Raw genomic sequence first — 18,131 nt, 5'->3', positions numbered from 1 at the left:
TAAATAGAAGTATTGAAAAATCAAATTAATATATGCTGTCTAGATACTGCATGTTTCTTTAGAAAATTGATTTTGAATTTCTACTGGAACTGATATGTAGGACTTGTATCAGAACATTATTGTTTATTCAACCATATCGTTTTTATGCAACACCATGTTTTATGAATATATGAATGATATGATATGTGTTGAACAAGGACCATAAAGGCCTATTTCAACTGTGTAAATATGTATATGTATTTGTCGAAATAAAACTTCTCTCTCTCTATGTCTTTAACATGACCAATTTTGATTAGAGCTTCCTTCAATAGCAGAGGACTTTAAAATTAGTATTTGCAGGTAGGGAGTTACGGTTTTCGTCATCAACAAATGTATATTATATAATTTAAACCATTAAACCAGATTATAGCCCAATGCTTGTCAATAACCATCTCTTAGTTGCGAAAAACGTTTTATTTTGATAGTATTTTGTTTGATTTCCTTCCAGCATTAAATAATAAAAATTGACGCAAATAATATTGTCTCCTGACGTTGTTTCTGCAGTTTTCTTGATACATGTAAACTAGAAATGCTTAATACAACTGACTGTAAAGAAATGTTTGTTTCGTAAATAAAAGTCGTTTTAACTTATAAGTTAACATGTTTTTGTAACGAATACACAGAGCTTGAAAACATAAAGCCCCTACCTCTAACAAACAAGTATGTCAAGTGTTATTTTTATGAGTTCCCTTGTTAATGTCAAAGGGAAAGAAACTCCGTCATTATACGAATCAAGTCCGTTGGACTTTGTGTTGTTTATTTATCAATAAATTGAGTATCTTATACAATGTTAATATAATATAATGCTATGTTTATTTCATAATGCCGTACTTAAAATGTTTAATGTTCACGTGCGCAATTCATGCAATAGTGATAGTTTTATAAGAAAGTGATTTAGTCTAGTATTGCTACCTAAAAAAATCTGATTACATCCTAAAAAAGACTTAAACTAATTGAAAGATACTATTAGTATTTTTTTCTAAAAATGCACATGTCTTTCGTCACACATGTTTTCTGTCACACGTTTAGGTTATACGTTATAAAATGTTTTGAATATTTGACATTTTATTTACTGTTTGGTTCAATAAGAGTGATATACTTTTATTCTGTATCATGTTAGTATTCGACATCTACATTCAACATCGAACGACGTTAATGACTTGTTTGATAAGCTTGCTGTTCTTTTTTTGAATAGTCAAGGCGTAGCACTTTATTTATCTTATCTGAAAAACACATATTGCAGCCATTTCAGAATGGACATCATACGTACAAAAAGGATGATTATTATTCATTTTTTGCAAAAGGGTTATAATTATGTAAGTTATACAGCCAAAACAAATAATACCTCCGAATATAATTATTTTACGGTTGGTCGATGGCGTAAGGGCGTAATACTTGGTCGAATCGCTTGTGAAGATTATCATATGTAGCCAAGCCTTAGTGCACACTCTTGAAACAATAAAAGCCTAATTCACCTAATTAAGCAATGTTTATACAAGCTCATAAATGAAATAAAGACCCCAGAATCGGGTCGTTAATTTAAATATATATTAAATACCGATGTCCGTCAGGCGTGTAGTTTTTTGAAGTGTTGTGTTGCTTATTATGATTTATTGATCAATCCAATAGCCAATCAGCATTCAATCTAACTTCCGCATTTTTGTTCAATTCGTAGCTTGCGGGTAGGTTTAACACTTCAAATGAGAAAGAAGTTGAAACCAAATCCAGATCGATCGTTTCGGTTTCATTATTTAAATTACTGTTTAATGATTGCAATAAAACTATTACTAACATTCGTTAATGTGTTAAGGTTAAGTCATGTATATATTAAAGACAATTTTCCTTTAAATGATGTATGTAACTGTTTATAAAACAAAATAATGAAACACTAAATTTTAACGATATGTGTTTTGCAAAAGACTTGAACGTGTAACTTTTAAAAACACGCACACACATTATCAAACAGGGGTAATTAATTTCCCGAGGACTCATATGAACTCTATGAGCATTAATTACGCGATTAATTTGTTTTACATAACACGTTTATTTATAGTCGATTTAGAAATACTCGATTTTATTCTTCGATTTCAGTCAAACCGTTGCAGTTGGTGGGCTTTTCTTTCACCTATTTGACTCTTTAATGCACTATGAAACGTAATACATTTGAACATAATTTTCAATCAACGAAATGGTCAGTTAACTACTTTAAATATATCAATGATACATACTGCGAATACAAACATACAATAATACATTTTCTGTTCAAATGAAAACGAGAATGTCAATGCAGATGTTAAGAAAACGGCTGTTGTTGTAACAATACTCACAATGAAGTTCTCGTTTGCCCTCTGACGAAATCATTATATGTTATGCATGTTCATGTGAATTATTATTGAACGAAATATATGTAATTGAAATATGGCGGCATACGTCAAATCAGTGTATCCCTATATTTACTACTCGCGTCATGATAGCATCATCCACTGCGTGTCTGTACCATAGAACCTTGTCCAGGTGTTCAGCAACTAACGAACAATGATTAAACACTTTTTGCCATGTGTATCCTGATTTTCTGAAATTAATGCCAATACTGTAATTCGTTACTCAACGAAGATAAAACGCTTATTAGTGTCATTCAGTTTGTTAAACCTTCCACATGTGCCCCAGAAATTATTACCAAACTAGAATTATACCATTTATGTTTTGAAGCTTTTTTAACAATACCTTTTATGTAATGTGTAATTCATACAATTATAAATTGTTTGCCCAAATAAATAAAACTGTGGTAATCACATGATGATCAAAATAAAATCAAGATGGCGACGTCCATGCCGAAACTGGTATTTTTTACTTTCTATACCATTTATTAATGATATTTTATTAATCCATGCTGCCAACTTTCCAGCAATATCAGAAAGAAAGTGATTTACGTATATTTGGTGTTGTTAGTTGCGCAAGAACTCGATGTTGCTCGGTGCACAATATCTAAGCGGGAACTGTTGCCAACACAATTTGTGATCGTTGTAAGTTTTTACGAAGGGAATTTCTCTCTCAGCATAAAACATGGAAAAAATCAAAAAGCAAAAGCATGTCATGAGATTACTTTGCTTATTTATTAATATGTTTGATAAACGACATACAGGTAATAATCGATTCAAAGTGTAAAACCTAAAACAGTTTAGCGATCTAAATGGGCCCCGCATTTAACAGGACGGTTCACTTTGCTTATATATATATATATGATTATTTAGAGGTCTCGGTTCCAGTGGAAAAAAAACTTAAACTGATTGAAAGTTTATCTGATGTAAATTTTAACTTTATGTGATTCTGTTTACGAAATACTTAAAAATTTAGACGATATTTCCCAGCTCGAATTCATTTAATTTGAAGTGGTGCACTTAAACCCTTACTGTTACGAGATTATATCTGAGATCGTGTTGCATTGTTCTATGGTTCGTTTCAAGCGTCAAGCACCTTTTGAGCTGTATTAAAGTACACGCTGACATGTGAAATTTAAAAAAGCTATGACGATTTAAATCATTTTTGAAAAAGTACCAGAGTACGTTATCTATAATGTGTAAAATCTATACATATAATACTGAACATGCTTATTTAATAAAAGTATACTATACGATTTGAAACAATACATATTTTAATAGCAATCCTTTAATACATTAGTAAATGACAAAAATAAATATAGTATACCTAATTGTAATAATAAGTTATTTATATGTGTTGTGATTATGCTTCACATGATGTATAAATAAGCATGTTAATGATATATATTTACTCTACATAAATAAATTATATTAAAGCCATTTAACTAGAATCACAGTCAAACGAATATTAATCCTAACTATGAATTGCTTTTCTTATGAAAAATATACAAAAAACAAGTCTAAAGTGTATGAATAAAATAACACAATAAGTCTTACACGAAACAGTATAAGTGAACACTATGGCGAAGTAGCCAAGCGTCGCTTTAAAATACAGGTTTATGATTGGGGATTGTGGCTTGGATTTTGGGGACCCGTCATGTCCTATTTTGCTGGTTCATAGTTTGAAAACATCACAAGTTTCAAAAACAAAATAACATACATTAAAAAACATGGATTATTTAAAAAAAACTATCGCTACGGAGATAATTAAAAAATGATGAACATACGTGTTCATCCATCATTTAGCAAAAACAGATATTACCAAAAACGCTGTTGTTAAAATCCTATTCTAAGCGGTAAGTCTGAATGTTTTATTGGTATCTCATAAGCTTTTGCTGCTAAACGTCCAATTTTCGAACCCAGACCCGGCACATGTGTCCTTGTTATTATTTAAAACTATTAGGCAATTAATGTTATGACTGTTTTTAAAGACATTTAAATGTGATTTTTTTTTATTAAATTAAACGAGACTCCTTTTTTATCGTAACCAATGTGAGCCCAATAGATCATTGAACATTTTTGTTAAAAACAACTTATAAAACAGTCAATTTATAGATGTGTATTTCAGACAGCTATACAACCTCGAAATAATACTCGTAAAAGTTTTGTTTGATTTAAACATTTTTCAATCTGCAAACAGCATACAATAAGTTAAATCTAGCAATGATCACAAATAAAATGGCAATCAGCTCTCGCTTAGGAAATGAGCACTGAGTAAAGTCGAGATCCAGAGCGAATATTAACACCAAATAAATGCTAATCACTAGTTGTCTGATATGGCTTGACAATGGGCGGCCTTAAATATTTAAATAACAGTAATAAAAGATATAAAACGGAACAAATACCTCTTTTGGCATAGATGTCACCATCTTGATTCCCTTTTGATCATCGCGTGATTACCCCCCTTAAAATTACACACCCGCTCGTATCTAAACGCACGATGGATAAAAGAATAAAAAAACGCCTCTTAAATGAACCAAACAGTTTGTTATTTGAACTCAGCGCTATTCAACGTATGTATTTTCTGCAATTTGTTACACATCCATTCAATTTAAAACGTTTATCCAACATTTAATAGAACTTAACACATGAACACCGATATTCCACCTGCTCATGATCCAGAACCTCTCTGGATATATTTCAGAGTGTCCTTAATGACAGTCGTAGTGTATTGTTTTACTTAACCGATTTCTGGCGTAAATCAAGCTTTAAGAAGGAAATGGCTTTCCTGACCTCTTAATTTAACCGTCGATTTCCGCATAACGAAGTAATTCCGATCGCACGTTAATAGAACACATTGGTTTGCCATCCATTACTGGTATTCCGTTTAAGGTGTTTTAATCCTCGTTTTGTTTATATTAACGGTAAACACAATACATATTTTATTACCCGGGTTAGGCGGTTTATGTGAAAACTGAGCTCAACATATTAGTCATAACGTGTGCATTTTAATAATATATTTCTTAATGCTGCAAATGATATAGTGTGCAATAAGGCCAACAAAAAATTAGGTCGGTTTCCGGTCGCCCGACCGTGTCTCCCGAATCGGCGCGACCCTTAACTTTCTATTGGGGTGCCGCAAAAAATATTTTTTTGTGTACTTGTTTTTAACGTTTTGACCTGTGTCCTTTTACACCGTTTTGACTTTGGACTATTGCGCTTAATCCGGCGATTTCATTGGCTAATACGGTTATTATTTGACAAAATGGCTGCGCCCATGCAACCAGTAGCCACGTCGATTTTGGCTTTTAAATTTTTACAATGTATTCACCAAAAAGGCAGAAACTTTATCACTAACATTCTGTGGACATTCCATCTCAGACCCATAAGATAACACAAACAAAGTTAAACACTATTGCAGTCTGATCTCAAACATTTTACTTGAGTAGATGTATATGTGTCATTTTTCAATATTTACTGAATAGTTTGTAATATAAAAGTATGAAATTTTATTAATACATTCTGCAATAAATATGGAAAAAAGCAAACAAAGCAAATAGTATACATATATTTATCAATATAAGATGTAATATCAAGCAAACAACGCATATATATATATATATATATATATATATATATATATATATATATATATATACATGTATTTCTTCTTATAAGCTTTAGTAGTCTTCCATTCTAGTGCCCGAAAGACAAAAAAAAAACAAAAAAAAACCTACCTACCGACCCTGTTTTTTTTCCGAGGAGACCGGAAACGGACCTAATTTTTTTTTGGCCTAAGTGGTAAAACTGCACAATGCAACGTATATCGATAAGCTTTAAATATTTGTAAATATACCTGCCAGACCATGATAGATAACAGATCAAAAACTGATCTATAAGAGTTTTATTAGCGTGTGTATATTTCACAATTTATAATCGACGTCGCTCAAGGCCTATCTTAATATGAGATTGTCATTTCAAAGTTAAGTTGCTATGTGTGCATTAACAAAGCACAATGAATTTAAAATCGAGAATGCACATTGTAATTTACAACATAGTATTATCAGATATAATTTGTTTTTTTAATAATCACACCTGCATCTTTATAATCTAGTGCATTTGTAATAAACCAGTATTGTAAACATGTTGTTCGCTTGAGAACGTTGCACAAATGAAATTCGCGGAAGGACCGATGCTAATGTTTAAACTTATTTGGTGGTGCGGTGCTGGTGCGGTAGTCGAGTGGTAACACTCTGGTCTACCATTCCAGAGGTAACCGGTTCAATTCCTGGCCGGGGCACTGGAAATTTCAGAAATGTTTCAAGTGTTTCCCACCAAACTAGAGATGTACTGGTATGAAACCCAGGTTTATCGGTGCTATACACTGAGCACGTTAAAGAACAAATGGATCTATTCGCAAAGAGCTAGGGTATCGCACCCGGATCCTTGTATCTCAATACTGTCTCTTCTGCATGCCGTCTCTTCAGCAAAAACCAAAGGACCATAATGGAAATAAGTGCTTGCACTTTCATGGGTTATCCTTGACTGCAAGGTCAAAATAAATTTAAAAGAAATATATATATGTATGTATATATTCGACAGTCAATCGTTCGGACCACAGCTTCACTATCTAGAAATATCGATAATTCATACCAAAGTGCTTATACTATTATTCTGTAGTTCCGGGTAGTGGGGGTAAATAACGTTACCATGTAAGTTCTGTTGACACCCACATTAGCGGCGGATCTCGTCGATTAAAGGTAATATTTTAAAAAAAACAACATATAAGCGCTTTAAGCATGAATTGTACAATTGTCGAATTGTACACGTGTACTAACACAACTTCAGTCGCCCGCGTTTCTTTATCTGAAAACATTGCCACTTTGGCCTGAAAGCCTGCATAAATTCTGACGAAAATCGTACACTGCCAATTTTGTGTTTTATTTACCAATTTATTAGATTTACGCCTCGTTGTGTTTATGTGAATACTTAACAAATCAGATAAGCCATAACGTGTGCAGTTTATAATCTTTCGTGTCTTCCTATTATAGTTCTTATTACTGCAATTGAAATAAAGTACACTTCAGATAAATAATAAAACTGAACAATGTAACGAAAATAATAATACAACTGAACAATGAAACAAAAATAATAATAAAATTGAACAATAAAACGAAAATAATAATAATAAATGATAATGCTTACACAATTGACAGCTCTTGACAGATCATAGATCATAAGTTGATCAATACGAGTGTTACTGTTGTCCCTATCATTAAAATTTAATAATCGAAGAAGCTAAAGAGTTATCTTTATATCAGAATTTGCATTGGGAAGTTGAAAAAAGTAATTACAAAAAAGGAATGTAAAAACTATGACACACATTTGAATTTAAAAAAAAAATTTGTTCGATGTAAGGTATGTTTTTCAATGACCACAACTGCATTTTTAAAACATATTATTTGGAATAAAAATGTATTGTAAAAACAATGATGCCAGTTTGAGATCGTTGTACAAACGAAATACATGAATTTGGCCGATTTTTAACCATACTTTTACATGTTCACATTCAAATATTTAAGAATAGAATTCACGGCCTATTTAAAAATCACCTATGACACATTCACCAGAAAGGAGGTGATAGTTTCATATAATGAAATGATCAGAAGTGATATCCTTCAGTAGAAAATCAGACATCACCAAATATAACAGTTATATCATATAACATATATAGCCACGCTTAATAATTATAATAATACCGACGATATTGAAATAAATTTTACTACATACATGAATTATTGTGATAGCGGTGAGTTATTAATAAATACAAATTTACCACCGAAAAAATGGCACAACCAGATAAAATATATATAGTTGTACTTTCAATGCCAAATCTACGGCAGCAAACACAAGTTAGATATCAAATACAGCACTTCTGAGGTTGCAATACTGTATAAATATATCCACTGTAAAATGCTAACGTATTCCATTTTGAAACAAATATGTATTAACACCTGTCAAGTATCTGTGAATAACTATCTAATTCTGTGTGCGCCATCAAGTTTTGAAATGCAGGAGACAGTCGTGTATTTAAGTTGCTAGTTGACAGTTGAACAAATATTATAATAATAAATACATACGTGAATTGTTCTGTTTCGCTTAAAACAGCTTATGAACTATACGATTTGAAAACATTGTAAAAAATTGTCAAACCAAGATGTACTGCAACATATTCAATACAAATGTTCAGCCTTAACAACAATAAATTATTCATTTATATATCTTGATATAACAATAGTATTATATACATTTATTAAAAAAAAATAACAACAAAATAAATACGTTTCTGACTAAATAACCTATATGCCATGAGGGAAACGGAAAAACTGTTAAAAAAATCTAACATGCAAAAATCACTGTGTCACCTCAGGAGTTTGCGCACATCGCCTGAATAATTTCCGGTGTCACTGTTACGGTTTTATCAAAGTGGTATGTATCGCCGCTATCGCGACACCACTTTGGGAAGCACAAAATAGGACACGTCAGAGACTGCTCGGTGGTGATGTTCTGATATCTTGACGCGGGGTCCTCTTTTAGGCAGGTAACGACTTTTGAACAAATTTCGTCACAAGAAGTTGTCTTAGTTGAACAGTTGCAGTCTGCAAATGTGATTCTTAATATAAATGTTATTCTAAAGTGTATGCGTACTTAGTTTGTAACACATGATAATTTTGTTCATATCATTATTTTTGTATAATGTATATATAATCATTTTTGTGTCAATAAATTATTTTTTTGTAAATATCATGTTGTTAAATTTATGTATAAAAGATGATGTCCATAGTAAAATTTGATTTCACATTCTGCACTCAATTAATGTTCATTCAATACATACTCAATCAAATATGTTATGAAAAGGCAATGGCCTGATGCATACCGGATGATCTATCAGAACATCGTGGCAAAAGAAACTGTTCTTGCTTAGCAACGCCGCCATCTTGAAGGAGAGCGCATGAAATGTCCATACTATGCTGATTGCGTATTACACTCTCGCCAATTTCGAATACGCAACTCTTGTTATATCCTCCGTCTGTCAGAGATGTGCTGATGCAAACTGTTGCGTTCTCTGGAGAATACGATTAATTTAAACGATTAAAAAGGCATTTGAAAGTTTTATAATTATGTATAACTGTCCACTGTGCTAATAGAAATAGTTAATGTTTGTAAAAAAGCCGAGTTTCAATGTTTACCTTCAGTGAGATATCGATTACCGGCGACAAAAAGAGCCATGGTAACCGTATCGCACGATGACGTCAAAGCACAAGTAAAGTTGAAGTTTGACGTTCGATCCATGCCATCTTGCTCAAAGACTTGCACCACACTTGTCACCATGCGATTAACTGTATTTCATATGGTTATGAGATTAGTTTAATTTTTAATAGATCATTTAATTAGCCTTCACAGCATTTTGATTGGTCATTTGCAAATGAAAATATTATGATGTACATGATGTATCATTTTCCAGTTATTCATAACCCAACACTTAGTGATCAAATGTACAGCAAATTATAAAAATCGAACTGTATTACTAAATGAACATTTAAGTTGCACAGGTTAAAACAATGTAAAAACGGAAAATAAGGCAAAGTATCATCGAAATATTATCCCCAGACTATAATGTGCTCGGGAACACACAACATATCATAAAAGTCCCTCATTCAAAATGCGAAACCTAGAATGAATAGTGTTGTGTTATTTTGAGACCAAACCTATAAGCAGGGAAAACCCGAATTTCCGAGGATATGTCGTATAGTGGCGTTTGCCGATTACTGCATAGACAAATGAAAGTATGTTATTTAAAGATATATCACACATTTTCAAATAACCTTTTTGTTTAACGAAACCCTTTACATTTAATTTCTCCGGTGTTTGCAAATAAATACAATACATTTTAATTATTTCCATGTTCATTTATTCAAATTTCTACCGGCGATTTCACATTTGCGGTAGACGGACTTTTTATAATAAATGGACTCAATTTTCGAACATTTTAAACAAAAGCAAAAAGTTAATCAATTTGACTTAATGTTTTGATAGGTAATTTTTACAAACAAAACCAATAATAAATGTAATTTTATAGTCTGTCAGTAGCAGTATGGCATATGCTTATATTTTATGTGTTTTTTTCTTTGAAAACAGATTCTTAAATTGACACTTTGAAAGTGTAACTTTTTGCAAAATACCTGTGCACTTGGAATCGTCTGTAAATAAAATAAAATCAATGATTATAACTTTACATTTTTAATCGTAATTAATTTCATTTAAAATGTATTCATATGGTTTGTTAATGATAAATTCTATAAAATAAAGCATCGATTGTTACAAAGAACATGTTTAAGTCATGATTAATTAAAAGAAAAAACAAAACGGACACACCTTTCGTTTTGGATTTGCCCGGAAGCACGACAGCGAACATGACAGCGAGCACGACAGTGATCACGATCACGACGGCAATGATGAGACAAACTATCAACGCAACGCGGCATCTTTTCTTGGCAATCTAAAATGCAATCACACATTCATGTTGACTTACGTACTTTCAGCATATCGGTGGTCTATCAAACAGTTAGCTTCTTAAGTCTCTGTTCTAAAATGTTGGGTAATTTGTGTCAATTTCAACAACCAAGCTAGGTACAATATGCACAAAACAGCATTGTTTTTATGATATTGAATACTATAAATGCCCAGTAAAAATCTTTGTTTTGATTTTATTCAAAAGAAGAAAAAGCATGTTAATTATCGATTGTTTAATTATCAATTATCCTACAATTTTCTGCGAATTTTTTATTTAAGAAAACGCTGAGCTCTGACCTATGTTTTATGTGTGTAAGAAAAAATCAAAAGACGTTTGTTTGAGGCTTTGTAACGATATTAAAAGATAATACCATACAAACTGTAATTAACTTAAATCGTTAACGTGAATGTGGTCAACAAACTGTATGGTACACTGTCAGATCTTTTGTCCGACTGAAATCTCAAGTTCAAAAACGTTAAATGAAGAAAGGCTTTTTAGCACTCTGGAATTCACATTCATTACCCAATCCACAGAAAACTTAGTAAGAAACTTTCTCATAACGATTTTCCTCCTATTCAACAACGGGTGAGCTGGTGTCAACAACTAGACAACTATGTCGAATTAAACAAAAAAGCTTTTTGCGACTCTAGAGATGGTATTTAATGACCAATTTCTATAACACTTTATGTTATCAAACACGATATCAAAAGCTCGATATTTAGGTCAAACTGAATTAAAAGCTAGTTAGCAATCCAGCTCTCTCGTTTAAATTACCCATTTTCAAGTCAAACATGTGTCTTAATGAAAATTTGACTTTGTGTTTAACTATGTAGTTGATAACTAGAGCGCAGGAACCAAATATAAAAACAACATTTAACACACTAGCCAACATATTTAATGGAAACAAATAAATTATAAAAAAAACTTTGTTACAACTCTTGTCACAATTTAAATTTGAAAATTACATTTAAATTTGAAAAAGCGACTATACTGTATACGAATTTCTGCTCAGAAAAAATGAACACATCATTCTGCGTACGTACGTTTTAACGATTGTTAGTCCACCCTTGCCAGCATTCTAAGCACTAAAAGAAATATATGGGCCGTGCTCTGTGAAAAAGGGGTTTAATGCATGTCCTTTAAGTGTCATCCCAGATTAGCATGTGTAGTCCGTGCAGGATGATCAGGGACGACAATTTCCGCTTTATGATATTTTCCGTTTAAAGAAAGTCTCTTTATTGCAAAAATAAAAATAAGGCGGAAAGTGGTTTCCGTGGTTAGCCTGTGCGGACTGCACAGGCTAATCTGGGACGACACTTAAGGCAAATGCCTTAAACCCCCTTTTCACAGAGCGCAGTTCATATATGTACCGTAAGAGTATGCCTTCAGTAGACTGCTGCGATATAAATTGGTACACTTTTAAGAAACTTCTCTGTAGTCAAACCTTTTACAGAAATAAACTCACGCTATACGATATACGTCTTTACCAATTAAAGCAACTCTTTAACAATACGGCACTGCCTGTCGGTTTCCAATGGCCGGCTTTCCGATAAAAATTTAAAAACTGCTACATTGAAATTGTTCTAGTACATGCATTTCTTACAAATAAAAAAAAAGTTTCATTGAAGACGTTGCAGTAGAACTACGTGAACTAATATAAATTAATAGTATATTCTATGCAATGCGGAAGTTAGCACAAGTGTTCAAAATTGTAAATTAGTACAGTAACATGGACTGTCAAACTTCAGTAAATAACGAAACAAGAATACTAAGTAAATATTCGTTAAGATATCATTATATCAGGTCCGAGGTGCGTGAACCTGTATCGCCTAGATAAGCAACCAGCAGTATTTAAGGCCAAACAAAACATATGCTGTCTATTTCCACTAAAATCTCTGGTAGGTTGGTTCTTGTTTTTTCTTTAACGTTTTACTGTACACAAATTATTTCCCTGTTCAATGAGCATATTTATAGACAAATAACGCCAAAATTAAATTCAGTATTCTTTGTTTATATTTAAACATTAATTTAGTGAATAATAATGAATATAGCAAAACTGATGAAATATTAAATCAGAAATACACATAAAATAAGGTCGGCTAACTATAGGGTCGGTGTTCGTGAAATTTACTATTTAGTCATGTAAATTATACGTTAGAACTTTATATATTTTTTTTATTTCCATCAACGTTATCTTTCACTAACTAAGTAACTAGTAAAGCAAGGCTTCTGATATAATAATTTTGTAAATCCGCCAAAGTCTATAGTTCATAGGACAGTTTGGTTCGTAAATTCAATGTCCCCTTTAAAGGGTTATTTATTAATTGGATGCCACACCAAAACTTAAACGTGTTTGCAAATGTTTAAAACAGCCTTTTCATATTGACAAAGTAATATACAGAACGACCAGAATTTGTTTTTACTTATGGTAACATAAATATTTTTCATTCGGAAGCATGTTAACAGAATACCTTGATCATGATTTAACAGCAAAATATGTCTCGCAAAGTGCCGGTCGCGCCTTGAGACTTCTTATTGCAACGTTCAAAAACAGTGGTGATTTGCCTTATGATATTTATACTAAATTGTATTTCTCCCGTGTTGTACCAATTATATCATATGGAGCCTCCATTTGGGGAACTAAAGAACACTCGTGTGTTTATGCAAGCCATAGCGCGCAATGAGATTTTTCCTCGGAACCGGCAAATATACGCCAATTGTATCTGTTCAATGTGATATGGGATGGAAACCTATTTACACTGAACAATGGAAAAGTATATGAAATCAGTGGTATCGTTGTTTAACATATAGCAATTGTAGAACAAATAAGGAGATACTTGACTGGGCTCATGATAAAGGCAAACACAGATGCAAAAATGTTCCATTTGATGTCTGTGAATTTATTAATAAGAATCATTTAAGCGAATATACTCATTTACCGTTCTCTAGAAATAGAATGTTAGAAGATATTCCCTCAGCTATTATTGATAACCATCTGAGTATATGGAATACTAGCCTTAATAGAGTAAATAGTCTACATGGGCAATGCAGAAATACGCTAAGAACCTATAGAACTTTTTGAAATGAATATGCTGTAGAAACATATTGAATATGTTATTTCCACATAGATCCGCATTAGCAAAATTCAGATGTGGATTAGCCCTTCTTTTATCTTATGTAAAATCTGAAGCACATGTATTGTTATAATGTCCTACTTATGAATATGATAGAAACATATAAATTAATAAAGCCAAGCAGATTGATGTTAACTTCTCAATTATGTGTGAAGAAGATAAACCTAAGTTTTTGTTCACCCGTCAGGATATGACAAAAACTTTGGCAAAAGCCTGCTGTTATGTCCTGAAAAAAGGATATAATATTCTGTACAGTAGATCTTTAAACTGAATCACATATTTTAATTTATATGTTGCTTGTATTTTTTTTTATAATAATGATAAGTTTTATGATATATCTGAAAAGTTCTGCTCATCTTTACTGTTCATATCTGATTAGGGAGGATACAATATTATATAGTTATACTGCTTTGTTTACCGGACAATAGTTGGTAAAATACCTGATATATATCTGAAAAGTTGTACTCATCTATACTTTTCATATCTGATTAAAGAGGATACAATATTATATCGTTTATACTGCTTTGTTTACCGGACTATAGTTGGTAAAATAGCTGAAAACATCAACTCTTAATGTAATGTTTCAATACCTTTTAACACAAATACCTAAATGTCTTGATAAGAAGAAATTAATAAGTTAGTTATTAAGTTTTAAATATGTAAATATATAAGTATAGTTTTACATTTCACATAATAAATATTAAACTTGTAATAGATACATTTTAGTATGATATGTGTAATATATTATGTTATGTTGTATTTTAAGTCAGTCTTTATGAGATTGTGATATATAGTCTCTTATAATTCGCTAAGCATGGTCACATTCACACATGCTTTGCAGCTTTGATTGTTATAATTCTTATGACGAATTATGGATGATACTTAAATAAACTAATAAACTTCAAACTAGTAAACCGCATGTAATTTATTCTGAGTTCAGATATTTGTAAGAATTTAAAGTGTGTATGACGCGATTATGTATGTTTATGATTTAAATTAATTAGTGATAGATAAGGCACGAAACGAAATGCCATTTTGTCTTATTCGTGCATACTCGATTGATCAATCCTAAAGTATTCATTTTACGATTTGAAGTGCAAAACGAAAAACAAACACATTGTTGTTTAAATGAATTTAATGGTTTATTCTGCCGAAATATTTGAACTTATTTCATATGGAAAACATCAATTTGTATTATATTTTAGCGAAATATAAACAAACAAGTTACGAAAGTCTTTATCCCTCGTTTAAAATATACCAATAACATATGATTTCAAATAAATCATGTTAAGAGAACATCATTATATTATTATAAGTTAGGTATATCTTCTACAATGCGTTAGATTATATGTATAAAAATAATCCGATGTACAATTTTAACAATCTCCAAGATAACTTAAGCATCCGAAACAAATTTTCAGAGACGGATCTATGAAGATATTTAAACGCAAAGTTGATAACGTACACCTTTAATGAATGAAACGTGTCTGCTTCTTTATATATGTTGCTAAATTTGCATGAACAATATGGCGGTATATAAAAAAGAAGTTTATTTTTTTCGACCAAATTCATTACTAGTCGTAATACTTATGTTATAATACCTATTACATAAAATCATGAAATATACCGAAATGAGTCTTGTTATTTTTAAGATAATTATGGAACTGGTCGTTATATATATATATATATATATATGTTACGCTGTCTCGGTAGTTTTCAGACTATACTTACGAGGTCAATATAAAAAACGGGGTCTGTATACAACCCCGCGTTCTAGGCACCTTTTAATTACTATGAGGGGGTGAAGAGGAGGTAATGCAATCAAATGTCACAATAAGGTCTTATATATATATATATATATATATATATATATATATATATATATATATATATATAAGTCTATAGGTCTCAAAAGTATGTCATATGTCATCGTTCATAACACGAAAAATACATTTAATATATAATATATTGAAATAGAGGGAATTTGTTTGATTTGTTTATCTATTTCAAAATGCGAACCACTTTACAATTATTAATTTATTGAATCATAATGTTAAATGTTGATGAGAAAGTCCATTTTTTTACTGAAAAAACTTACTTAATAACGTGATTTCTACCTTTCCATACACATATATCTACGATACATTATTTTACAACATACTCACCATTTTTTTAATAAAATCGCAACCCATTTCGAATCACTACCATGGAATCACGACATTAACGCACATATAATGTTTTACTCTTGTAAAATTAAACCGTACATTTCGTACAGCTTTAAATAACATCGATTGATATTTCCTTTTGTCCTCAGTCTTACTGAGTCCTCATTGCTTGATTGGATCGTTAGCCTCTGAAAATTGTTAATATCGTATTTAGTAAGAAGCATGCGTCCACATACGTACACCGTAATTACACTAACAAAATGGTCCCGAGCTATTGCGAATTGTTCGTAGTTTCCTCAATAAATTTCCATACTATTAACAGGGTGCAGGATCACGTGACTTTAATAAGTATTATCTGTGTAGATAAGAATGTCCGGTATCCCATTTTTATATTCAGATATTTCACCACGTAATTCCATTTTTTGTTTCTATAAATAGGGCCATGGAAAAAGTTAGGAATATTTTTTATTGTAAGGAAACTGCATTTAGAGATGCCATTTAAATGACCACGATGGGAAGAAACGGATATTTCCACTCGAATCGCGTCTTTGCAATACATACTATTTAAACTACACAACACATGTATGCGTAAATCAATCGGCTATTCGTCAATAAAACTCGACTGCTAAATAGTGATATATAATAAACTGGTTTACATGATATAAATGATCAGGCATTTTGTGATCATTTCATAAACAACGTAATATCTTCATGACGAATTTTGCTCATAAATAGCGCTCGCAAGTTGTTAAACTCTAAACAACAACAAGTGTTGATAGAAACGATGTCGCTAAGAAACGTCGGCCAACATGGGTATTCACTTAAGAAAGTACATCTTCTTACGTTTCCTCATTTAACCTGCATTAAATAAACATTTTCTTTGAAAATTGTGCTTTTGATAACGACTAAATCAGCTCAAGTTACATAACAAATATTTGTGGTTTTGCTGCTGCGAGGTGATTGTTTAATATATTTAGCGCCGTTGAATTACATTAACGACAACTATTTTAATTTACCAAGAATATTATCAGAAATTGTTAACTATTTTTATTGATGAGGGTCATCCAAACACGTGCTCCCTATTATGTCTACGAAAAAAAAAACACGGAACCTTTGAAAATTTCATTTTCCTTAGAGAATATCTACATCGTGTTCAATTACACAACCGATGAAAAACGCTGAGTCAGCTACAAAAAGATCATGCTATCACGCCATAAATTTAAACTGAACCTTCGACCTGCAAATTATGGAATAACCAAGATTAGTCAGTCGCAAGTAAATAGAATACACTGGTTTCCCACACATCATAATTCCATTTATGATATGACTCCGCGATTTTGTTTATGTAAACCCTTAACGCGACTAATATCTCCCTACCTTGTGATATCCTATTTCAAAGGAAGAGTGCATGGCAAATTCGTTTTTAACAGCACAACGCTATATACACTGGGCATGAACACAACTTTTCACATAACAACTATCATCCTTTCCAAGGTAAGTTGTTCGTAAACAAGTATTTTGTTGTTCTATGTATTGGCATAAGAAATGGCACAAAAAGGGTGTATTGATTCAGTGTTTTTTGCGTGCAACAACATATACATATCTTAATACATATGTGATCTTGCACGAGTTGTCATATCATACCATATTTTATTAAACGAGTTCAGGAATTTTGTTAGTAAGCGAGCCATTTGCGAGCTTACTAACGAATTTTCTGAACGAGTTTTATAACATATGGTATGATATGACAACGAGTGTCAGATCTTTTTTCATCACATGCTTTTAAATGAGCAAATTATATAAATATTTACGCAAACATAATGATAATTCCCGAATTTTG

General features: G+C 31.7%; 1 protein-coding gene across 6 annotated transcripts in view; it reads right to left on the bottom strand.

The window, feature by feature from the left end:
- Nucleotides 1-16,915, bottom strand: part of LOC127835298 (uncharacterized) — a 35,495-nt gene extending 18,580 nt beyond the window's left edge. The window contains exons 1-4 of one of the 6 annotated variants that reach the window (XM_052361648.1): nucleotides 16,292-16,915; nucleotides 10,854-10,977; nucleotides 10,661-10,678; nucleotides 2,497-2,611 (exon numbers count right to left, since the gene is read on the bottom strand). In XM_052361648.1, the coding sequence (XP_052217608.1) occupies nucleotides 2,497-2,611; nucleotides 10,661-10,678; nucleotides 10,854-10,963 (243 nt within the window). In that variant the 5' untranslated portion in view covers nucleotides 10,964-10,977; nucleotides 16,292-16,915. Of the gene's footprint in view, nucleotides 1-2,496; nucleotides 2,612-4,822; nucleotides 5,446-10,660; nucleotides 10,679-10,853; nucleotides 10,978-16,291 lie in introns of those variants that run through there. The other 5 variants (XM_052361652.1, XM_052361649.1, XM_052361650.1 and 2 more) reach the window with 5 other exon arrangements.
- Between the last annotated feature and the right edge of the window lie 1,216 nt (nucleotides 16,916-18,131).

Source organism: Dreissena polymorpha, chromosome 6, assembly GCF_020536995.1.
Source record: "Dreissena polymorpha isolate Duluth1 chromosome 6, UMN_Dpol_1.0, whole genome shotgun sequence".
Taxonomy (NCBI): Eukaryota; Metazoa; Mollusca; class Bivalvia; order Myida; family Dreissenidae; genus Dreissena; species Dreissena polymorpha.
Note: the sequence above shows the minus strand (reverse complement) of the source record. Positions and strands in the feature narration are given on the sequence as shown.